Source organism: Podarcis erhardii, assembly GCF_964252035.2.
Source record: "Podarcis erhardii genome assembly, chromosome: 6".
Taxonomy (NCBI): domain Eukaryota; kingdom Metazoa; phylum Chordata; class Lepidosauria; order Squamata; family Lacertidae; genus Podarcis; species Podarcis erhardii.
In genome coordinates this window covers 52,779,546-52,805,132 of record NC_138510.1, presented here as the reverse complement: position 1 = coordinate 52,805,132, position 25,587 = coordinate 52,779,546, and the positions used below count along the sequence as shown (strand labels likewise).

At 43.7% G+C, this 25,587-nt stretch overlaps 1 protein-coding gene across 2 annotated transcripts in view; it reads left to right on the top strand.

Moving 5' to 3' along the window:
• The first annotated feature begins 435 nt into the window (after positions 1-435).
• The window catches only part of PTCH2 (patched 2), a 58,680-nt gene continuing 33,528 nt past the window's right edge, over positions 436-25,587 (top strand). The window contains exons 1-3 of one of the 2 annotated variants that reach the window (XM_081865477.1): positions 436-555; positions 5,123-5,628; positions 6,716-6,908. In XM_081865477.1, the coding sequence (XP_081721603.1) occupies positions 5,464-5,628; positions 6,716-6,908 (358 nt within the window). In that variant the 5' untranslated portion in view covers positions 436-555; positions 5,123-5,463. Of the gene's footprint in view, positions 556-4,848; positions 5,629-6,715; positions 6,909-25,587 lie in introns of those variants that run through there. The other variant, XM_081865478.1, reaches the window with a different exon arrangement.

Genomic DNA, 25,587 nt, shown 5'->3' with positions numbered 1-25,587 from the left:
CAGCAGCAGATTAACGCAGGTACCCCTCTGAAAATATAGAGCTGTTCTCTGAAATCTCAGCATTTATCAATTTCAGTTCATTCCTTCTCATTGTCAGAATTTATCAGCATATCATATTCTGAAAACTTTCAGTGGCTGTGCAGTACAGACTTCCCTTGGCAATTTGCCATTAATTTATGCAAGGGGAGGGAGGGAGAATAACACCAAATTTACATTCTGTGGCAGCTTATCCCACCATTGTCCACTAGGGGGGTTCTCGCTCCTTTTTGTGTTCTGGGTCCTTCTCATTGACCAACTGAGTTAGTGGAGCCATGAAGCTGTTGCAGTTATTATAGTCCTCTCTAGGATTAGTGTTTAACGTTAGATATGCAAGTGGTAGCTTTCATCACAGCGTTTCACATATTTTTTCCATCACATTGCAGAAGGCATTCAGCAGTCCCACCAGCTCCGATGGGTTCCAGCCACCACTGATGTCCAGTGAACATTAATTCAGATAAAGCAGAACTGGGATCATGAAGTGAGAGGAAAGGCCTCTTCGAAGCCAGGCCTTTGCTGGTGAGAGAAATGAAACCCCCCTGAATATTGAGACCAAATGATGGTTGTGAAGCTGTATGAGGGATTGGGGAAGATGTGTGCTCAGAAACGGAAGCTGTAAAGACTTACAAAAAGAACCGGTATGAGCTTGTAGCTTCTGAAAAGGAGACAATAAGATGGCATGATACTATTCTGTATACACACTCATCAAAGGGAAGGGAAGGGAAGCAGGACAAGTGGTACTGCTCTTCACTGTTTAACAGTCTGGCAAGGATTAGGAACCTGCCGTCCTCCTGATGTTGTTGGACTCCAATACTCATCATCCCTGACCATTGGCTGTGCTGCTTGGGGCTGGTGGGAATCCAATAATATCTGGAGGGCCAACGGTTCCTATCCCTTTTGTTAAAAAAGGGCCAACCACTAGAGCAGAAAGGTGAAGGAAGACCAGATCGATCCTATGGGATTCACTGCGCCAGAAGGGGAGCAGACACCAAAATATTCAAGAAGAAAATAATTACTGCCCATGAATTAGACCTTATGTAGAGGAAAGTAATGCTGTTCAGGACCAGAGTTTGTGGGCAAACTATTATTGCAAGTGCTTAATGTAAGTTCTGACACTTCCTCCTGCAGCACCAGCTGCTGTCCCTGTAGAATGGAAACAGTGAAAGCAGCCAGGTACTTTTAGACCCTTTAGATGGCCGTACATATTCCCTAAATAGTGAAGCACACAACTAATTTTTCTCTTTCTCTTTCTCTACCTCACTATGCCAAAACAGTGACCAGCATCAGTCTATGAGACCTGGCATCCCCACACTGGCCCAGGTGCTAGTGCCAGGCCTGTTTGCCAGTGTTCACAACATCTGCTTCTCTCTAGGTTGTCATCTTGGAGATGGGTTTTGACACTAGCTCTGGTGTCGTGAACCTTTGGCCTCCCAGATGTTACTGAACTACAACTCTCATCGTTCCTGGCCACTGATGAGGCTTGTTGGGACTGATGGGAGTTGTGGTTCAGCAACATCTGGAGGGCCAAAGGTTTCCCACACCTGCGCTAGCTGCACCACCAGAGAGAAAGCCAGGATGCATGGCCAACAGCACAGAGCAAAATTGGCCACTGCCATATTTCTGCAAAGACCATCATCCTCGGAGGCTCATCATTTCCTGTGGGTGATGTGTGTTTCAAAAAAGGGGATAGGCGGTGGAGGTTTGTTTTTAGGCTTTTGTGAAAGAAGCCCAGAAGCCCCAGAGTTAAACAGTAATACCAAATAGGCAACTAGCCAGTAGATGACAGATGAATTGCTCTTAGATGGGAAAAACCAGGGCCCTCACTTACATTGCTGACTGGGACCCGAGCAAGCTAGTAGTTGTAAGGAAGTTGCATTTCAGGATATAGTGGGGGTGGGTGGGTGGGAAAGAGTCATCCTTCAGCTGGTGCTGTGCACACAGAGACAGACAGAATGTGTGGGATGTTATGCGGAGGGCTTGTTCTCATTACCTCGACTGCCTTAAATATGTCAGCATCCCATTGCCTCTGAGGAACGATCAGGAGCAATACTGTGCTAATGGGGACTGAGGCCTTTCAGAAACTTTTAAATCCTGTTGTAATTTTTGCTTATTTTCTGATGTTTCAGAGTATGTATGATCTTGGTGAAGAAAAGGGTGAGCAGAGGGGGGGATATAGTGGCAAAAGGCCACTTTTGGGGGATGCTGAAGGTAGGCAATTGTTCCGGAATCAAATATTGTGGATTCCACAAACTTTCCCTCCAGCAAAAACATGAAACTATCTATCACAGATAATAGTAAAGACAGAGTTACGTCAATAATGCATTTTCCTCACCCTGGTTGTTGGTAGGAGCACAGGGCAGGGTAGGGATGAAGGAGAGGGAGAGAGTAGAACACTGTGAAGAAGATTACTGGATTTTAAAGGTAGTGGGTATTGTTTCAGGTCTGGCTGACCATCCAAGGAAGCCCCCAATAGGATTTTTTAAACATCTGTCTATCTAGTTTGAAATCTTCTCTAGCTCCCACTTGATCACTTCAGAAGAAATAAAATGTTTCACTTTTATAATTTTGTCAGTGTCCAGTTCCAGACATACCTCCCACAAAAGCCACTACATAATACTCACATTTATCTCAGAACATAGCATGCACATGCATTCACGTTGTAATACACATGCATAAACCCTAACACAAAAAAACCAGATAAACGGTCTCCAATATGTAATACGTTTCTTCTTCCTTACCACCCAAGTTCTTCTGTAAAATTTACATTCCCAAATATTCATCAAAGGAGCAATCTATTGTTTCCTAATATGGGAACAGCAGTGATTGTGCCTCCATCAAAGAAGGATGGAGAAGTACAATTAAACGCTACTGGCTTTGGTTTTGGTTCTCCATATTAATGCACACTCCCATTTACTCTGCATCCAGTACACTCCTGCCACTGGTTTCAGAAATTGTGTATACATACGTTTTGATGCATTTTCCTCCAAACCAGCTTCAATCCAAATTGAGACTTGCTCATTGGGTAAGAAAAGTCCCACCTTGTCTCTGTCTACCAGTGCAGATATACAACGGGCGACTTAGATATGCATCAAACCACGTTTGTGAGTACAACAATATGCAAACATGGGGGGAAATGCAGTGAAATGCAATGACCTCACTGCATGTGTACATGTGTCATGTGTACAGGCCTTCACTTCAGCCCAGAGTGAGTCACATGATTACTCAGGCTGCCATCTCTCAGCCAGATTAGTCCCTCCCACATAGTGGGTCTGTTTTCTTCCAGTCCAAGTTCTGCAGCTAGAATTTTGCTGGTGCCTCCTTCTCTGGCAAAGGAAGGTATAATGGGCATCTTACGGGGCTGAGAGAAAACAGACCTACTGGGAGCTCATCACCTGCTAATTGAAACCTGTCACTTTTTTTCTGTGTCAGAGAAGAGTATTTCAAGGTTACTTTAGAAAAAAAATGTATGAGGTTCTGAGTATGATGTAGGGGGTGATACAATCCTGCCCCTTTGTGGACCACCAGCCTGGTTGTAGTTTCTCAGTGGTGGAAAGTGAAGCACTGACTTTGCAGCTGGCTTTGTGTTTCCTGGCTTTCTTGTGGGTTTGGTCAAAGGAAAGTTTGTCAGTAAATTTCCAAAATGAAATTCTTGGGTTTCAGGCCTGCCTGGATGTCACACAGACTAGAAACCCATCCTTCCCTCAACCCCTCTCCCCCCTCCCAAAAAAACTGGATAAAGTTGTCACTGCTCCAAGGTGTATGAAGGCTAGTGATTATTACTCAATGATGAGTACTTTGCACATGTTCAGAGATTATTCCTCCCCCATTTCCAAGACTGGCAGTGCAATTCTATATGTCTTAAGTATATACTCCTAGATATGGGATTATATGATTGCAGCCTAAGCCATTGAAAATAGGTTATAATTTGAAGGTCTGGAGGACCCTGGCTCATATTTTGGCCCATCCATATGGCCAAAATAATTAGTTATTCCATTTTTATGGAAATACAGTTTTGTTTCTGATGTTGACTATTATTATTATTATTATTATTATTATTATTATTATTATTATTATTATTTTGCCCCGTTAGGAACCCTGCATGCTTCGGAAGCAAGAGTTCCTTGGTTTGTGTTGTTTAAAGATAAATTTGTTTTCTTGGATTTGTATCTGTTCCCCTAAATATGTATTGAGTTCAAGAATCTATGCCATGTGATATGGCTTAATTTCTAAGCGACAGGTGTTGGGGCTCCGTTTTGTTTGGAAGTTTCATACTCATGTCTGTTCGCATGGAAGACATTCCCTCTTTCCACAGGGTGTGCAGAATAACCAGGGTTTCTCAGTGCAAGGGACTGGGACTACAGCACTCTGTACATGTTCAAAGGCATTTTGCCCCTGTGTGCTTTACAAGTCCTGGTGAAGGAAAGGGTGTGTGTGCATGTGTGTGTGTGTGTTAGATCACACACACACACACAGCTCAAAAAGTCATTACAAAGCCATCACAGGATAAGAAAAGTTGTGTTGTGTTGCCCCCCCCCCCTTGATGACGGTGATAGTGCCACTTTGGCTTTTCCCACTGTTTATACCTATTTAAGCTTTTTCAATAAATCAGTCCTCTCCACCTGCCTTTTAAAAAACCAAAACAGCAAACCCCAAAGTTTTTACCCTTTTCTCCCCAAATCCTGGAGAGTCCACCCTGTGTGTCCCCGTCCCCCCCGCCCGCAAAGTTTGCAGCTGTCCCACTACATCGCTGCGTCCGCTTGCAATAATAAATAAAGGAGCTGGTTTGGATTTGGGAGGGGGGCAGCTGGGAGGGGGCAACGGGCAGCATTTGAAAATCTGTGGAGCAGAATTCCTGTGTTGAAGGCAAGTCTCTCCCTCCCTCTGCCCTCATTGATTTGAGGCGGGGAGGAGGGAGGCGGGGGAGGGCGCTGCCTGGGTGGTCTCTTCTCTCTCCACTTTGGTGAGCTGTTGCTTAGCAGCTAATAATAGGAGATGTTTGCGGAGTAATTTGCCTCTTCCTCGGCCAATGGGAACCGGGGCACTTTCCCATCAAACCAAACCTTCCTCCCCCCGCTCCTCTTTTCAGGATCTCGAAGGAGACTGTTTGTTCCAAATGTTGGTGGGACGCGATCCGAGGCGCACTGCACCGCCGGGCACCCGGGCGCCTCTCCTTTCGGGGGCTGTGTGAGCTTTCGATCGCCGTCTGCTGCCGCGCGTCGAAGGGGCCACGCTGGGAGGCGCCGAGGGCGCATGGGGCGCGCTTGGATGGCCTCGGATTCGCCCCCATAATGTCCACATGGGATCCCCGCAGCAGCCACTCCTCTGAAGCCTCCGACCCCGCGCTTCTCCCCTCTGGATTACCGCTCCCGGGAAGCCGCCTGCGCCCCTGCGCCTCCCGTCAGCACCGTCCTCGCTCGACCCTGGAGCATGGCTTCGGATCGGCCGGTCCCGGGGGCCGGGGGCTTCCGGGGAGAACTCCCGCCGTCTTACGCGGCGGCGGCCACGGCGGCGGCGGCGGCAACTGCCAACTCGGATCTTCTCCGGAGACCCAGCTACTGCCACGCTGCCTTTGCCCTCAAACAGATCTCCAAGGTAAGGGAATGGGGCGAAGGCGCTTTCCCACGGGTGGGGGGGGGGACGAGAAGTAAAGTTGGGGCGACCCCGTCCACCCGGGAGAGAGGCGCGCAAGCAGCTGCAAGGAAGGGGACAAAAAGGCGAGGGCTCGGCTCTTCTGGGCCCGGGGGGGCTGGGAAAGGGGGTCCTCTTCGAAGCTTTCGGCTTCTTTGGGGCCAGGGAATGAAGGAAGGGGGCAGGCTTTGGCCGGCGCGCTCCAGAGCGAGCCCGCGCCGTGGCCCCTGGAGTTTGTTTATGGAAAGGGGAGACGCCGGGGAGCCGTCCAGGAGGGACGCGAGGGAGAGGCCAGCCCCGGATCGGATCTGCGAGGGGAGACGGCGGCGCGGGGGTGGGTTTGCGTGGAGCGTTGCGCTCTGGAGCGAGCAAGGGAGGCGGGTGGACTTGAGTCGCTGAATCGGTGGAAGGAGAGGAAGGGAGACAATGGGGGAGTCTCCCGCAAGGGAAAGCAAGGGAACTTGACAGGTCAGAAGGACGCACCTGAGGAAAGGGTGCAGCGGACATCTGCTCTCCCCAGAGCTGGAAACTAGACTGTGGTAGGACTCCTTAACATACCGGGTTGCCTTTTGCAGGGCTCCATTCTAACAGGGCACTTCAGCTGCTGGGTTGCTCTGAAGGTGAGGAGTGTATCTGGAACTGGGGAAGGGAAGCAGACCACCGCTGAGGAACAGAGGAGGGAGATTCCCGCTCAGCAACCTCACAGACATAACACATGGATGGTGGCAGGAGCTTCTCAGTGGCCTGTTTCTCCACCCTGAGTAGGGGATTCACCCGCATCTACAGCTGTCACTCAGGAGTTCATCTTTCTGTAGACTGGGAGGATATGGGCACTGGCCTTCACAAGTTCCGAGCAGATGGAAGCGCTGCAGGGACAGGCAGGCGAGCACATATATGCCCCCACAAATAATCTATGGCAAGGTTCTTGCTGAAATGCTTGCTCCCAAAGGCTTGAGGTCTGCTTTAACCCCAGTGCCAGCTACCCTGGGGCAGGATGTTGCTGTTCCCTGTAGCAACAGTGTCTTGGCTAACTCTCCATTTCTCTCCCCAGGGTAAGGCTGTGGGCCAGAAAGCCCCGCTGTGGCTGCGGGCCCAGTTCCAGGCCCTGCTGTTTACACTGGGCTGTTGGATCCATCGTCACTGTGGCAAAGTACTTTTTGTGGGGCTGCTGGTCTTTGGGACGCTGGCTGTAGGGCTGCGAGTAGCCTCCATAGAAACGGATATTGAGCAACTCTGGGTGGAAGGTAAGTTCCATTTTGTGAGTGTGTGTGAATACTGGAAGGGCTGCATAGCGCTTTAGGACATTGTTGGGTGATGGTGGAGCAGTTGTCAAACATAGTGGAAGCAAAAGGTCTAGAAGAGCCTTTTAAAGGGAGTTGTTACCAAAGGGGCCCCTCTCTAAGCTCCACACATGTGTGTAAATCCAGATTTGCACACAGTTTCTTGGAATTGGCATCTTGGGGGAAGCTACCAAGTAACAGGGGGATAGAGAGCACTTTCTTGGATATAAAAATGTATTCTAGTTTGAGGAACTCTTAAAACCTCAAGTCTTGCAATAAAACCCTGTTTCCCCATTTTAACTTTTTTCGATAATTGAAGAAGAGTTTGTAAGCCTTGAGAAAAGCTTGAATTATGTGACTTTTCAAACAGGCTAGAAAGCCTCCAAGACCAGCTGGCAAAGTGATGAAAACAAGAAGCTCTTTTATTTAAAAAGATAATTGCACAGGGAACAATCATGCTGGGAACTTCTTCTGTGCAAGCCCCATTGATATGAATAAGAGCTGGATGATAATGTGTGAGTGCCCTTGTGCAACTCCATTCAAGTTGAAGGGGCTTCCTCCAGAAATGTTTTCAGTGGGTTGTGCCAGTGGTTTTTAAGCCAGTTCTCTGATTTTCAGAGCCCAAATCAGAATTCTTTTGAATGTTGGTTAAATACTATTCTCCATGATGGTAATGAGCACTGTTTGTGAATACTGAATGATGGGACAGACACTTTCCATGCCCTAAATTTACATGTAGACTTGTGGGGTGACATGGTATAAAGCTGGAGAATGTAGGGTTGCCTTAAGTGCTTTTGAATAATTGAAGATTGTGCCAACGATTATGGTTTGGATTTAGAGGCACCTGGCAGTTCTGTTCTTGGAGGTCTCAGTAATCACATTTATGACACCCTGTCTTGCAGCCCATTCTTCCTCTTACTTGCTCAGAGTGGTTTCCTTACATGTGGTTTCCAGGCAGTCTCCCATCCAAGCACTATACAGTGCTTAACCTGTTTTGCTTCAGCAATAGAATCTCACTCACCCTATACCTTCAGACCACCTTCCAGAAAGAAAGGTGTTGTGGTGATCCTCACTGATTTCCTGTCCAGGCATGGAATTTTCTTCCCTTTTTTTGGATTCAATCTTGTTTGGTTATATTGGTCTCAGTCTATGAGAAACAATGATTTATACACCAGAAATATTCGGAGACAGACCTCTTCCGTAACCCAAAGTGTTTGGTGTGGTTGTGGTGTTATAGAGAGAGATTTCTACCTTGAACTTGTTCCGCAAGAGTGTGTGCGAGTGTGCATAAACCTTCCTATGCTGCTCTGCATGTGTGTGCCTGTGTTCGCCATGCCGTGTGTGCAGTCCAGATCCCTATCGGTGCAAATACATGCCCCCACATAGACAAGTGCAATTAAATTATTTCCCCCATCTCAGATAATATGGCTTTTCTTGCCACCGGGCCCTGCTTGCTGCATTGCATTATTGACATTAAAATCCTAAATTACCTTTCTGAGGGTGGTGCTGAAGGAGAGGATAATTACTGTCTACAGCAGAGCTGTCAGTTGAAGTTTAACTTGGGTTACACTTGCCTGCCAGCTGAGAATGGAATTGGGTTGAATGCAAATAGCCGAAAGCAAAAGGGGTCACCAGGAGCAAATCCTAATTTCCTACTGGAAACATTTGATAAAAATGATGCCTTTGTTATTAATAAGTTCAGCATGCTATGCTGCCCCCTCCATTCTCGGCACTGCCGTCAATCCATGTGGCAGTGCCTGGGGTTTGCTCCTTGCTTTCCATCCCCTGCTTATTGCAGTCTCCTCTCTTTTCCAACACCAGGTTGCGCCGAGTTTTCACACCCTAGGATTTTTATTTTATTTTAATTCTTTTTTTAAACAAAAAAAATTGCAAGCAGCCTGGGAGCTTTCCAAGAGCAGATGTTTCTCTGTGATGACTGTCAGCGATCTTTGGCGTTCCACACCTCCTCCCCCTGCACAACCCCAGCTCCATGTGTGGTCCTAAACTACTCTTGGATTTTGTTCAACAATAGAAGCAACTTCACTCTTCCACCCTCCCACTCCCTTTTAAATAAAACCCACACTCACATGAATGCCAGTAAAGTTTACCCACCTGTTTCACACACTGAAGGGGGACTGGAAAGGGAAAAATGCCTCAACCTTAGCCTTCTGCCCCCTCCCCTTCTCTCCTTGCTTCTGCCTTCCAGAGGCTTGTAGCAAAAAGGAGATCCATCAAGACCTGCAGCTGTTAAACATTTAAAGAAGGGAAATCCCCTTTTTGTAACCAGCCCATCTCAGCCCAAATCAAGAACATCCCCTGAGAACCTGCACGGTTGGGCTTGTACTTATTTATTGCTTTTGATGCTGACATTTGCTTAGCTTTAAAAGAAAAAAGAAAAAAATCTGTTGGCTGTCCCATAGTTGGAGTGATGGCTTGTAAGCTACATAAAGCAGAGGGCACACATGATCTAGGTTTTGGGGATGTTGCACTGAAAAGAGCACTAAACTTTGTGGAGCTTTTTGGTTGGACGTTTTGTTTTGCTACAAATTTATATTTGGATATATCTTCATTTTGAGATTAAAAAATGCTCAGTGATACTATTTTACTTTAAATTATGCATGTTAGAACTAGGTACTGCAACAAACAGTGTAAAAAAAGCGATATTCTGATTTATCACTTGCATTTCCTTGAATCACAGTTTATCCTCTCAGCTGGCTGGCATTTGCCAAGTGGGGCTTTGCAATATTGTCTTTCGGTTGGCTGCTTGGTGTGTGGCAAAAAAGCTGGCTGGGAAGAGTTGGCATACAAGTAGAAGTGGAAAAAGTTCACAGCTGTAGATCTCCTGTTGTGGATAGTTCCAGTGTGTAAAATGTTGCTGTGATTACTTGTTTGCTGTGACGCAGGCTCCTTTCATTGGAACCCCATGGCGCTCTGAGGATACTTCTGTGAAGCTGTGCTTTGAACTGTACTGCATCCCCCTTATCCTCTGTTGTGGGCCATTTGGATCAGAAAAGGTTTGCTGTCAAGATTTGGATTCCTACACCAGAAATTCCTTAGCTTCCCTTGCATCCGTGACAAGCAACATGCAGCATTGATAGTGAAAAACCAGCTGAATCTAACTGCGAATTATCCACAGGCCTAGCCATTCTGCAATATGGCAGTTGCTCCATGACTGAGTTTTGTTCATGCCATGCCCTTTGCCACATTTGATTGATCTGATTTGTGCATAGCCCTGTACAAATGCCTCTGGAGAAAGCTTCTTTGCATAATGATAGTATAGTATAGATGCTCTTTCTACCAGTGGTGCTTTTCACTAACTTAAATTAGACAAATCCAGAAACACATAATTTGAAGGAAGTGACCATTGACTCTTGTTTGAAGGTCGCAGTCCCCATACTCACCACTGTTCTATGAACAAATATCTGTGGTAGCTTCTCACACTTTTTGCACTGTGGTACACTTCAATCACCCTGGAAAAGATGGTTGAGTGTATTTGTGCTCAAAACATGAAGCTGTCATGCAGAGTGTGTGGGCCAGAGTGTGCACGCGCAGGGTGAAGCACCCTGACCTTGTGTATAGTGGAAAACATCTGATTCCTTAAAACAGATGGGGTATCATTCTAGACGTTAGTGTAACCATGGCTGTCTCTCCTTCCAGCCCAATCATCCTCCCTAAACTACTCCTTCTACCAACCTCTTCCGTTTGCAATGCTGTTGTGGATCAGCCTTTGCCAACATGGTGACCTCCAGATATTTGGGAATATAACTCTCATCAGCACCAAACAACGTGAGAGATAGCAGGAGAAAACATGTTTAAAAGAAGGAATATGCTTCTGTGACCAGTATGTTTGGCCCTTAGAAAGTTCTCTCTTGGTGTGTGTTGTCCACAAGAGAGAGAGTAGGGAGGAGTATAGATACATGAGTTTAAAGAACTGCCAAATTGAATTGAACCACTTGACCCTTATTTATGAATGGTGTTGAATTTTACTGAGGCAGATAAATGGAAACACTGTGGGAATAGATCAAACAATTTGATATTGGTGAATGAGCTGTTTGCCCTACTGATATCCCATTTGGGGGTTATATGATGTGGTTGGTAGATTCTGTCCATGGAACTGTGTTGTATCCACAGATGCACTCTGACTTCACACTGTTGTTTAGTTTGGATGAGGAGAGCAGAGGAGACAAGGGACCTGCTGGGTATTGATGGGATGGCAGTGTGTCATCCCAGCTCCATCTTAACAGCAGGCTCTGCTTGTTCCTTGTATTGGCATTTGGCTTTAGCAGTGAAAAACTGAGCTCCTCTCTCACAGTTTGGGCATATACTGTATGCCTTTTCCTTAATTCCACTCTTACTGTAAATGCTCATGTTTAAGAAATTGGCTTTGTTTCCTATGTACAAAGTGACCTCAGAGGACTGTGAGGAACTAAGAAAGATCTATTCCATGAATATCCACCAAGTCTTGTTAGAATTGGCATCTTATTTTTGGAAATGTTGAGATAAAGGAGGAGTGTTGAAGTCTGTAAACAATTTGGTGTAAAATGCATGAATATATCCCACATCTACACCATGCAACAGTTTATATGGCAAGTGTGCATTTCTCTCCAGTTTCTGGGTCCCCTTCTGTGCAATAGCAGCTGAAAGCCTTGAATTGAAAACAGCAAGGTTACCCACCTTGACTAAGGATCAGGTGTCTCACTGTGTGATCTATTCTGCAACAGTGTTGACACCAGTCATCTCAACCAGTTATTATTATCTATTAAATTTGTATACCGCCTTTCATCCATAGATCTCAGGGCGGTTCACAGCTTAAAAATAATAAAAAAAAAATGCAGTGGATGGGAAAATACCAAGAGCTGATGTCAACAGGAACTGACTGTAGGCACTTATAGGTAAACCTCTATAAAGGTTGGCATTGTTATGACCAGGGTAGACTGCTGAGTGGGAATTAAACCCTAGAGCTTGGGGCTTGAAAACAAACCAGCATTGGAGAGGCAAAAGGTCATGGTTGATTTATAGGCTATGGGTGACCTCAAAGAAAGGCAGGTTTAATCTTTAACCAGAACATTTTGGTGTAGCTATGTGGCTGCAGGGCCTTTTTAAAGGTTGCTGCTACTGAATGGCTGTTCTGCCAGAGGAAATGTTTTTATCTTTGAATTCCTGAGAGTGTGGGGAGGCAAGAAAAACCGATGAAGGATTTTTGCCCACCCATACTGGAACTTGCAAGGATTCGGAAGAAATGAAGAGTTTGATGGATTACTGCTGGGGCAATGGATAGACACCCTTGCTGGACAGACTGCAGGCAGCATGCTGAGGTGATAAGACCAGTATGCAGAGATCTGGAAGGTACTGTTCAAGAGACTTGGTGGTGAGCCCAGTTGCTGTTCTGAGCTGGCAGTCAAAATTGACCTTGAACGTGTTTCTATATCTTGAATGAGTCAGAACACCCAGAGTGGACAGTAGTGACATTTTCCAGGATAAAGTGTTGTAAGATGCCTTCATGCTGGAGAAAATGAAATTATTTCACTGTACTGGCCTATATCTTGGGATAGGATAATGTCAATATTTAAAAAGGAATTAATTAATTAGGACAGGATTTAGTGAAGCCAACTCCTGGAGTGTAATTTGTGGAGTGGCGTGATTGAATTTCTACTTTATAACCTGGGAGAATATTTTGATGCCAGATGCAGCTCAGTTCTCAGTACAGTAGTGTTTTGAGGGAGTGAACATCTAAATATATATGACTAGAGGTAACTTGTAAAGGAGGGAGATTCTGTAGTTTGGATGCTTGTAGGGTACACAAACTGTAGGGTACACAAACATTTAGCTCAGAATGACTGGGGAACCTAGCCTCATTTAGGGACTTCAGCTCAGTATAACAATCATGCACCATTGGCTTATCTGTATCTGATGCCCAGTGAAAGATGTCTAAACTGCCCATTTGAAATGATAGCAAAGAATGGTTCCTTTAAAGAGTGCTGGGGTTCTGAGTCTATCTAGTCTGAGAGAGCTGACGCCTGACACCTTTACAAACTTAGCCTGATATTCCTGCAGATGGGAGAGGTGAAGCAGCCTTTAAATCAGGTCAGACCTCAGGGTGTTTGAGACTGGAGATGAACCCCATGAAGGCAGGCCATGTGAGAAATACTAGAAGGCCCAGTATATATTCAATGAGGCTTTTCTACTCTGAACTCTCCTTCTGAACAGATAAATAAACTGTGAATGTGGGGCCTGCATACCTCGCTCACAAGAGCAAATAAACAAGCCCCCAAGGCAGCTGAGTGCAGAGGCCAAGGGGGCTTCAGTGTATATATGTACGTAATGTTCTTGGGTGGCCAGCAGAGGTGGGTGGCCTAGTGGCTAGCAGAAGCCTCTGAAGTGGCCTTGGTGCTGATAAGAGTGAGAGGACAACTTCAGGAAGGATGAGAGCCATGGGGGAGATGGGTGACGTGAACAAGTGTGCTTCCCATATTGTTGGACATTTGCATTCCTTAGAGGCAAAGGAGGCTGGCAGCAGAATTAAGGAATCTACAAAAAAGAATTTATAATCTCACATAGACAGTATGAAAGTAAACTGGACTATTTAAAGTGGAAAAGCAAACTCCAGAATGTTGTGATGCAGGGGAAGTATGTGAATCCAACAACGATAGGAGAAGCTAGGTAATTCAGGGAGTCTGGGTATAAACTTAAGGCCTATCAAATTTCCTCCATAAAGAAGTCCATCAGGCTGCCACAGGGGCACACAGTTTCTGCACTATTTTTGGAGTGTATCCCAGCATCTTTCCCTCATACCCTCCAAAATTTTATAGACAATTCCTCATTGTTTCCAAGAAAGAAACTGTATTTCTTGTAGTTTTTTTTTACAGAGATGTCTGCTGGTATGTCCTTTGATAGTTTAGATTTGGTTAATATTCTATGTGTTTCTCTTCCTTCTGTAGAAGTGATGATTCTCCCACACTTGCTATACTGTATATTAAATAAACCTCCTGTTGTGGAAGTCTTAGGTAATGATCAGTCTAGGCTTAAGCCAACCTATTTCCTAGATTCTTCCATAGTCACCTTGCCCCTTCTCTTGTCTTTTCTTTGGCCGGCATTTGACAGGATTCAACACATAAACTTTGGCACAATAAAGAAAAGGGGTTTCAAGCTGGGCAGAATCCATAGATACGTTTTAAAAACAACACCACACAAATGAAAAAGCAATTGTCTATGGGCCACAGTGGAAAAACGCTACTATCAGTGCAGGTAGGAACGATGATGACAAACTAGGATAAAGTCCAACAAAGAGGGAAATGCCATTAGTTTTGTTCTTTTTCTTTGTCACCAAGTCATTACCAATTTCCATTGGTAGTAAATGCCAGTAGCAAAGTAACACTGGAGTTAACTAAATGCAGTTGTTTATAACCACACTTGAAGAAGAAAAAAATCATTGAACAATTATCATATGCTTCATAGTATTTATTGTGATTGCTAATAACTGCTGTGAGGGTTGCACATGTGATTGCACATGCAAGTAGTAAATAATACCTGCAGAATAGAAAGTGTTGTAACTACTATTTTAAAAATAGTGTATTTGAGGATACCCTTCAGCCTCTCTATCCTCTAAAAGAGAGAGAAAGAGTGGGAGAGCGTTGGCCATTATCCTCTAAATCTGCTTTGTTTTCTGCCTCTGCTTTGACATTTGCTCTAAGAGGCATCTTCTACTGTGACCATGGCCGGCTTTGAAAGGATCTTTCTTTTCTCAGACTAGCTCAAACTTGCTAGAGTTGCCACTCAGGCTGTTTCAGTTTCCCAAAGAATTGAAGGGTTGGGGGAGGAAAGAGCTCCTTTTGTTGAGGGGGGGGGTGGACAAGAGAAGAGTGAGAGGACGGATGCTTCTAGATAAAGATGGGGTCTCCCCACCTCGCTGATCTGGTTGTACATATGGAGATTCCATTTTTAAATGATATGTGAAGAAGGGTGTCTGACCCAGCCCTAGAGATTTTATTTTTTATTTTATTAGCAAGAGCTGTGAGTGGGGAACAGAAAGTGGAGAGAGAAGGAGAGAGTGTTATTCTCTGATCCATCCCCCCTGGCTTGGAAAAGTGGTCTGAGTTCAAAAAATTCATTTCTTGCCTGAATGAAGGCAGCAATGTGGAAAAATTTCGCCATTCAGAGGGGGATGAATGTATGTTTCAACCGCACATTAAGTCACATTAGCAGGCAGTGGAGTGCTTAATGTGGGCATTTTTCACAGCGGCCAACAGAGGGGATGATTAGCATAATTAGTCCAGGCAACTCTATACATATGGAAATGCCAAATGCGTAAATGCCAACACCAGTGGAAATTTATGTCAATGCTGACAGGAGTCTTAGCAGTGAATGGCTCCCAACTGAATCTCTTTTAGCCCCCTTTTTCGGGGGTCGGGCTCTCCCCTCGTCTTTGGCCAAGGCTCCTTCATGCCGTTCCTCTCCCTCACCCGCCCCCTCCACACTGGGAACCTGAGCCCTTCGGATTTCTGGTAAATAAAGACATTAATTTAGGTCTGGGATAAACAAAAGGCCAGGCCAGGCCTGGGGAATGGAGAGTAGGCCTCAAACGGGCCTTTCAGTGCTCTCCTTAAAGCCAGCTCCCCCATCCAGCCTGCCAGCCACCTCCACCCCCTCTGCCTTGTTTATTTAGAAAGCAGCCTGGCGTCTCTGTCTTTGTCAGACTAGGTTTGTTAGAGAACAAGCACCAAGGGACACGGCGCTGCACATCTCCCCCTACCTCGGCCCTCAGCAATGTTTAGCCCCAGGGTGTCAGTTTAATGGGGTGCTTGGGCTCCCTTGCTTGTCTTGATGGAGCTAGCTGCTTTTCCATGGTGAACAGGATCCTGGTTGGACGTGTTTTGACAGCCATAGGCCAGCTAGCGGCTGGCAGGCCTTTCAGAGCAGCCGGGACAGGTAAAAATGGCTCTTTTAGCACGCCCCCAGCGAGACTTCCTCCCGAGCAGCATGGCTCCTTTCACAGCCTCCCTAATCCAGCTAATCCGCCCCTCAACACTTTGAAGGTGGCCCAAGGCATGTGCGTGCAGCGCTGTGTTGAGGACGCTGCAAGAAATCAGATTCGGCTGCGGCTGCCACTGCCATAAGGGAGGGAGTGTGAGAGGGGGGTGGGTGCATATTAGCCTTCCCCATCCTTTCTTCACTGTTTCAGGCCTGTCAAGGAATCAGATCTCCACATGGATATGGAGGGGACACAGCTGTCCACTTACTCTCTGTTTAGTTGCATTATTGAATTTGTTGCTGGTGGGAATAGTCATGGATTAAACCAAAACATAAGCTGTCCATGATGAAGCCTCACTTTCAACCTGGCTCACTTCCAAGGCTATCTGGACTAGTATCCTGCTTCAGATCAGGCAGCTTCTAGTTGTTGGGGTTTTTGCTTTTGAGGAGATTTCCCAGTGAGTAGAGATGTGGGCATAATCTGCCAAAATTACAGTTGACGCCTTGACGCAAGCAGTCAAGGATAAGATTTATTCTTTATACTTTTATGTCATCTAGATCAACATGTTCACAAATGCAGTCAAAACGTGGGTCTCTGAATCAGGATAAACCCATGCAGTTGCAAAGAAGACAAACATAAGTTATTCTTTAAAAAAAATCACATTTAATGCATTATTGTCATGGACAACAAATAAGCAGTATTCAGTGTGTAGCTTTAAAACCTAATATTCATGACAGTATTGATTTGTTTAGATCAAGGATCTTAAAGTAAAACACCACACTACAGCAATAACTTACATGATATTTTATCACACTGAATTTCCTAAGTAGTACATTTCTTAGGAACAATATTGGTTGATGATTTCTTTTGTTAAAGATAGCTGTTTTATTTCTCTTTTACTGGACTTTAAGTTTTTATTTCTCACGATCCCTTGTGTGAATATTCAGTTAATGAAGGATGCATACATATGTGCATAATTAGTGTGGTTTGAGCTGCAATCCTATAAACATCTATCTGGGAATAAACCTATTGAACTCTGGGAATTCCTTCTGAGCAGGCATGTATAGGATTGCACTGTGAAACTGTACCCATCCTATTTTAGTCATACATGCAATATTCCATGAGGATCAAGCTTTGCATAAATTGTCTCTGCTATTTTCCAACAGAAGCCAGCTGTGCGTGCAATGTAAAATTAAAAAGCCACATCCCAGCAGATTTTCAAATTTAATAAAATGGGTATACAAATAATAATGAACAATAGTAAAATAATAAGGCACAGAACAAATGTCTAAGTGTATAAATGGACAAGACAGTTGAAGGGATATTAAAGGTGGAAAGGGTACCTGAAGCAGGGAAAGAGCAGCAAAGAGGACATCAGCAAAAGATCTGTCACTTGAAGAGTCAAGTCAAGGGAAGATAGGTTTATCCTACAGCAGAAAAAACCAACAGTTCATGTTTATGCATTTATTTATGCTCATCCCAAGTTCACCTTTCACAGATTTGTAGTGGTTTGTAATATATAAGAGGTATGATGTGGTTGTAGCCCTAGTCCTGCTGCAAATTTTAAATTATTTTTCTTGTCCTTCAGAACAAGCATTCTCCTTTTTTTCCCTTTTCACTTTGTATATCTTGATGTTTAGACCTTATTTTTTTTGTTTCTGATTTATCTGTTCTGCTGTTCATACCTATCCTAATTAATGACCTTAGTTTGCCTCATATGGTTTTAGATCAGGCCTGCAGAACCTATGCCCCATTAAGTCAGGCCCTCCCACCACTAAGTCTTGTGTCTGCCTGCTACCTGTTTGCCTGTCCTCCTATATTTTTTTCCTTTTCCAGTAGTTGTTTCTCCAATTTTTCTCATGTGTCACTCCAAAATCTATAGAAACACCAAATATTCTCTGTGGTTGGCTGTTGTAGATAACACTCTTCAAGGTTACCACCTTTACCTCTTCAGAGTATTTGGCAGAAGGCCTTTATATCCCATCTTGTAGAAAATCTAGGATGTGGGGGACTAGGGCTAGGATCGGCCCACCTATGTGGCAAGGTTAGATGACCACCTCAGGTGGCAGGATCCACAGAGGCAACAGATCCTGATGTAAATCTTTATTACTTTCTTGTTCCTGTTGTGGATCTTCACTTACTCCTCCTTCCCTGGCGGGGTGGTGGTGGTGGGCAGCGTTTTGTGGTTTGCCTCAGGTGCCAAATTGTATTGGGCCAACCCTTAATAGGGTTTTGACACAAATGTCCTCCAGCTAGCTTCATAAATTCTATTAGTGGACTGTCTTAGTGAATACCACATCAAATACCCAAAGACCTTGTATGCTCCTGGCTTAGGGCATAAAGTGTTCAGATTCAGAATGTACAGATGTGGATAAGCTACTGGGTTTTGGAACACAGTAGGTTGTGAATCCACTCCCATAAGTTGTGAATCCACAATCCATGAGATAAATACAAGGAGACTGAGATCACCCAAGTCTCTTACAATATTACAAAGCACCTTGCCTAGGATCAGTAGACCTTGCCTGGGAATACATACAGGAGGCCCATTGGCGCTTCTAAGATAGAGAATCTACTCCCAAAGTCAGTGAAACTCTCTAGTGTAGAACAAATCTGTCTTTCTATTCACTTTTGAGGCAGAAAGGCCCACTTTTTTTATTTCCAAGGCTTTGAATTGAAAGGAAGTCCTCTTTGAGGAACTATTCTCCTGAGTCCAGTTCATGACAGATCCAAGGATATCCTCTGATTTTAAAAGGCAATTATCCAAGTTATGTGTAACACTGTCAAGAGAAGAGGTTTTCCCCTCTGGATTTCACGAAACCCGGTTCCACTTTGCTTGTTTAACAAGACTGCAGCACTCACACTGTGACTGAACCAAAAAGCAAGTCTGGATACAGATAGTGCTATTTATGGGGGGGGGGGTGGTAGATGTCATTTAATCATCTAGTTTCCATGCAAAAAGTTAAAGTCTGATGAATTTATTGAGATGAATATAGAATAAGTCTTACTCCCCTATTATGAGCTTTTCAAATTAGAAAAATGAAAGAATGAACACTAATACCCTGCTGAGCATCTAGTACCAGTTCCACATCTTGGGATTGTAGCAAGATTTGGATTATCTCTTTCCATCAGTTGTCTCTTCAAAAGATTTCCAAGAAGAAGAGAGAACAAAGCACTTATTGGTAATGCACCAGGCTCCATAATATGGCTTCTGGAGATGGCACCTAGGACCCCATCTGTCGCAGTGGGGCGCCTGAGTCAGTCACAATTCTTGTTGTTGGGCTGATGATGAGAGAAGTTCTAGGAGTATTTTTATGTCCCAGTTGAGGTTAGTTTGTGCTGGTACACGTAGCTAGAGTATCAAAAGGATTGGTTGATGAGTGTTTTGTCAGAAGAATGAGCTTTGGAGGGCCAAGGGAAGGGCCACTGCCCTGCTTCCAAATCAGTGAATAGCTTTTCATATGTTCTTTGGACAGGTTCTCACTTGAATATGGCAGTTTTCCATGCCCTGGATCAGAGGGGTTTATGGTTAGCGCTACGGAGTCTGGGCCAGGACACACACAGACATTATGCAAGCAGACAATGTAGCAGTCTCTAGGCCAGCACCCACTGCTCAAGACATTTTGTTGATGTTTAGGTCCACCTTTTGTCACCCTGAAGTTGAGCCCAAAGATCAATTAACCAGGACCAGGGAACTCTGCAGCAGAGGCTTTAAAAGCACACGGCTTTCATTTTAGTACACTTTCTTTCTTAAACTATGTAGATCAGATATTGCAAGCTGTGGGGAGTGCTGTGTCCTTCATTAAAGCTCCATCTACTCAAGAGAAGCTTGACTCGAAATACTTGAGTTGATTTACTGACCCTAAGAGCTATACTTTTACTTAAGCTGAGGTTTCTCATTTATAAGGTGATCAGAGCTAAACAGTTCACCCACACAGTCCCTCCTGTAGAGAAACCAGAAATTATAGAATCTTGATCAGCTGGCTTGGGCTTCCTAAGAGCAGTCTCTGATGGGGAAGATTTCCATGCCACTTGACCCAAATCATCTGACTTTTAGGATGCAGGCATGCAGAGTAGGAGAGGAGTGTCCTGCTTTGTTTGTGACCAGGGTAGTTGGTGATACAATGTGGGAGCGATGAACTTTGAACAGTTTGTGGTGTCACAGATCACACAAGCATTGTAAGTCCATGCAAATGGTCTAATAAGAGACCCCAATCTTCAGTTCTGACTGAACTAAATTATGTTTTCTGCTCAGGTTCGTTATGCAAAGGTGAGAGAAAGCAGCAAGTGAAAGGCCCAGGTTTCCCTTCTAATTGGGTCTTACATCCTCTTACTGTCATCAATTGAGCCCTTAGAAAGGTGGGAAGATAGCAAGGGTGTGACTCAACTTGAGAAGTGGATGGTTATTTGTCCATGTAGATCAGTTGCCATTCTATTTGAGGTTTCTGGGGGCTAAGGCCAATTTAAAGGAACTTCTACTAATTTCAGTCTGCCCTTATAAACTGGGCCAGCAACCCAAAGGATATTCTACTCAAGCGTCTACAAGGAAGAGATTAGAAAGCAAAAACTGTCCACTGTCTGCAACCATTTGCTGGGGCAAAGTGTGAATGGGAGACTTGCAGGAAAGATTGGAATGTCCCTATAGTATAGACCAGTGGTGTGCAAACTTTTTTCAAAGAGGGCCAGATTTGATGAAATGAAGGGTTGTCAGGGACGACCAAAGTTGTTAACCTTTTTTTAGGATTCAAGTTGTTGAGGTAAACTGCCACAGGGGTCGGATTAAACTGACTGGCAGTCCGGATTAGGACCCCGAAACGGACTTTGGACATGGCTTGTATAGACCTTAGTGCTTCTTTTTTACATGTCTACCTTTTCTATTGAGCTGGAAGCTCATATATACTTGGATGATACAGGGCATAGCCCGAAGTTACTCTGGTTTCCTTGTGTCCATTCTGTTAAATCCTTATTTAAACTTTTGTTCTGGAAGTCAAGATTCTGCCCTTGTTCTAGCACCAAGTAGGTTTGTTGCAGAAAAGGATCCAGAGAGTTCCCCATATCCATTTCCGGCATGCTGGCTTTGAAGGATGCTCCTCCCAGCCCCAAAAAGTCCACCCAGCTGTTGGTATCTGATAACTGAAGCCTCGTCTCTGGCAAACTGCTGTAAGCAGAAGAATCCCAGCTGGATTCTGGGGTGGGGCAGTGTCTTCAACCTTTGGATTCAGGGCTTGATTTTATTTTTATCATTTTGAAAAGATGGAGCTATAAAAGGTGTCGAGGAACATTTGATTATGGTCCCTCAAAACAGCCATGATAGGAGGTCAAGTTGAATCCCATAAGGACATATATCAATATCATACTTTTTTTATCCCAGATGACTTTCACCCATTGGACTAGAAGAAAGGTGACCAAAAATGTTCTGAAGGGTTGATGTCGAAATATACAGAATTTTGTGGCACCTTATAGACTGTTTTCTTTTCACATAAGCCATAATAAATCTGTTTCTAAGGTGCCACAAGTTATTTTTGTGGGGAGGTTTGCAGTATCAGACTAGCATGGCTATCCCTTTGGAATTTATCAAAACATACATATCCTTATAATTGAGAAAACAATGCATTGTAAAATTTGTATCTTGCAATAGTCATTCTATCTCAAAAGATTAACATGTTTCAAAATTCAGTGAATGCTGTGGAAATGGGGAAATAAAATCAAGTAAGTCAGTCTTGTACTGCCTACAGAAACACAAGTGGCAGGTACACTACAGTATTGGGTGCACATGTTTGCACATGATAAAAGGAATGAGAAAATATGTAGTCTGCTTATTAAATAAGCACATTGGGAAGATATATGATTTCCGGGATGTTACCATGGCTTATATAGAGGTGCCCACAGGCATGTGTTTTCTATTGGATGGGATCTCAGCAGATGCCAGGAACGTGTTCTTTACTGATACATTAAGAGCATTATATTTCCCCTCCAGCAAATAATTGTGGGGAACTGCATCCTTTGAATATTGGAAGAGACAGATGTGTAAGAGAGACCTATGTCTTGAAAATGCTTCCATGCTTTTATCTGGAGTTCATGGGTCCCATATTCAAGTCTGACCCTCTTGACATTACAAAGACACACTTTCCTATGTTTAAAAAACTGGATTGTTCCTGAGACAACAGTTCAGATGCTGTTCAGTTGCACTCTAAGCTCCATCTAATGCAGAACAACCTTGGACTAGGATTAATATTGTTGCTTTGGCTGCTATAGTTAGAAGCCTACCCCTGACCACTAGCACATGGCCTCCAGGAGTTGATTACTCCTGCTTTTCTTTTATACACCCACTAGCTTGTTTTGTCACATTCAGTCTAGTTTGCTTTTTAAAAGAGATGAGATCCACTGTGGATCTGAATACGGTAACCTTTCTCTTCTAGACAACAAGCCCTATATTTTTATCCATGCAACTTTTTTGTTTTCATTTGCTTTGTTATTTATTATTATAATTATTTACTTAGTTGCCTAAGGTGAGAAACAGTCTCAAAGCAGCTTACAAGCAATATGAAACAAGCAGAGGGCCTTCTCGGTAGTAACACCCTCCCTTCAGATGTAAATGGAATAAACAACAATCTTGACTTTAGAAGACCTCTGAAGGTAGCCCTGTTTAGGGAAAGTTTTAAGGACTGCTGTTTTTAGATAAGTTGTAAGCCACCCAGAGTGGCTGGGGGAACCCATCCAGATGGGTGGGGTGTACATAACAAAATTATTATTATTAATTATTATAATGATATAAAATACAAAACATACCAATAACAATAACAATAAAAAAAACTAGCATACAAATGCTACTGCCACACCATCCCATGAAAATACCAGAAACATCACTGGTACAGTAACGATTTTAAAGTGCCAACCAAGAATTACTGCTGCACATACTTCTATGTCCAACATCATACCTTCTACCTATCCTAAATGTCTGTGATTTGCATTTTAAATGGAGGTTATAAGATACTTGAAATACAGGGATCAGCTTACTGTGCAGTGTTAACATGTCCCCCATAAGAGGGTGCTTCCTCCATATTATTTTTCAGAAAGGGAAGACTGTTAAATTATAAGTTCAAATAGAAGTTCATAATGACAGAAACCATTACAGATCAGACATCACAGGCAGAGCTTCTGAGCCTTCTCACTATAATTCAGAAATGGTGGGCACAATCAGCAAAAGCTAGTCACAACTTAAGACTCATTCAAGTAATGAAATAGAACAGATCATAAATACTTTCCCTTGAATGTGGAAGCACTTTTATAGTGAGGCAGTTTTGCACATTCAGCTGTAGATAATCAAATGATTGCTTGGCCACTATGAGAACGAGATGCTGAACTAGATGGTGCTTTGTCCTGGATCTTAGGCAAGTCAATCTAAAAACTGTGGGTTGTTTTTTACAATAAGTATAGAAAATTATTATTTTTAAGTAAGTTGGTATGCACAAGTTTTGTACAAAAAGTGATCTTGTACAAAAAGTGAATCCAGCTCCTTGGAAATAAGGCACGGAACATATATGGACACTAAACAGTGCATGGAACGGTGGCACAGTGAGTGACAGAGCCCTTTGTCTTCAGGTGGCTGAGTGAAGCACGATGCGGTCATGCTCAGATATCTTACGACAATGTCAATCTTCTCAGTATAAAATGATTATGTGTGCTAGATTAACACAAGCAGTTCAAATCTCAAAAGTCCTATACTGTATTTAGTCTCTTGGTTTCTGATCATGGGTGAGTCACTTAAAATTCTGGGGCTTCAGCTGCCCAACTGAAATGAGATCCTTCTGTATCTCCAGCAGTGATAGTGGGTAAGGGCAGGTTGAAGGACAATATAGTGAGGACGCATGGTCAAGAGGCATCTACGGCATATATTTATCCATGTTTTAGCCTCCATTTTCCAATTGATATTAAGCATGTGCTACCTAAACAGTATAGAAATTATTCAAACCATTAAGCACCCATCTCTCAAGATCTGTGGGACACTTTTGGACTGGTGGGGTCTTTGCTGTGGAGCCCTAGCTGATGTCTAGCTTTCCACCCCCTGAAGTCGCAACAGGCCCGCCTCAATGTAAAACTAGTATCCCTGTTTTCATGCATTAAATGTTGAAAAATTAAAAAGTTAGCTGTTGCTCTTGCTTGCAGGCAATGTTGGACTTTATTATTTATTTAAGGAATTTATACCCTTATTTTCTTTATGTGTCTTAAAGTGGCTTTCAGTAAAAATATTAAGTCTCTTTGTGCAGTACTGCTGCCTTCACAACTGGGAGCAGAAAATGCTTTTCACTCAGAATTCTTGATAGAAGGATGCAAGGTAAATATCATGGGTGTCAATTCAGTTCTTGTGTGAAATTGATTTGTTGTACCTTAGTTTCTGTACAGAAACCACCTAGTTCACATTTTCAGGTACTGAAACCTCTCCTCCTCCAGTTTTTGATTTCTGCAAGTAGCTAGAATTTAGGATTTTACTCTATATCATCTGTGTCTCATGAATCAAATCCAGAATCTTTTTCAGCAGTAAATGTAAAATTGTTGCTCGTGTACTTCAGGATGTTCTTGTTTTCCATCAAGGAAGTGCTTTTGTTTCAGAGTTATTTTATTTTCCCAACACAAACTACAATGTAGTTTCAATGAGAAAATCTCCTTAGCTTGAAGGGCTGGTGCAACTTGAAGTGTTAATATGTTATGTGGCTGCACAGGTGTCACAGGTTTGAGCAGGATATCGCACAACTGTTGCTGGATTATGACTTCTGTGAATATAGTACTAAAGGGTTATGTCTGAGATTTTTTTTAATCGTTTGGATAACCCTTCAGGACCCTAACAATCTTCCTGAGGCAAGTTCTATCCTCTCACTTTATCCAGATGATCTTTTGGCATGCTCTTGGATTGTTTGTCCCTTCTCCTTTGATGACCTCTGATATCTCCTGTTAGGTCAAAGGAACATTATGTGTGTTAATACAAGGAGTAAAGACAAACTCTGTGTTCCATTGTTATTTGTAGTGACAATGCCTAGATTGAATGGAGAGGGCAGACTGAAGGTGGAAGCCAGTTTTATGCATGGAGAAGGGTCTTCTTGTCCAGTTGATTAATTACACAAAGGTTTCTTAATGCCTTCTAGTCACTGCATCCCTGGAGGGTCTCATGAGTCTATTCTCTGCCCTACAAGCTAATGCCAGGTGCTTTCCTTTTTTGGTCTGGCCCAATACTTTCTATTAATACTTACACCCGACCCAGGGCAAATTATAGGGTTGCGCTACTCATGGAATCAAGGCAATTGTTTTCCCTAGATAGCTCCAGTAACATTCAAACTGCCCAGTTCTGTACTCCAGGAAGGGCTTCTCTGGAAGCCCATGTGAATCAAACCAGGAAGTACAGCAGCCCTATGTGGGCTTGCTGCAGGTTTCCTGCCCATGTGTACAAAAAACCCTTGTGATGAAAGTGACCATGTATATTTTCCTCAACCTCGAAACAGTTACAAATGCTTTTTTAACTCAAGCTTGAGTTTCTGTTCCTCTGCACACCTTTCACTCTGGAGAATTACCCCCTCCACCCCCACTCCCACAAATAAAGAGAAAAGGGGAGGCAAATGTTGGAATTTCCCTTCCTTGGAAAACATGGGATTTGTGGAGACTGCTGTTACTCATTTGTTATATATG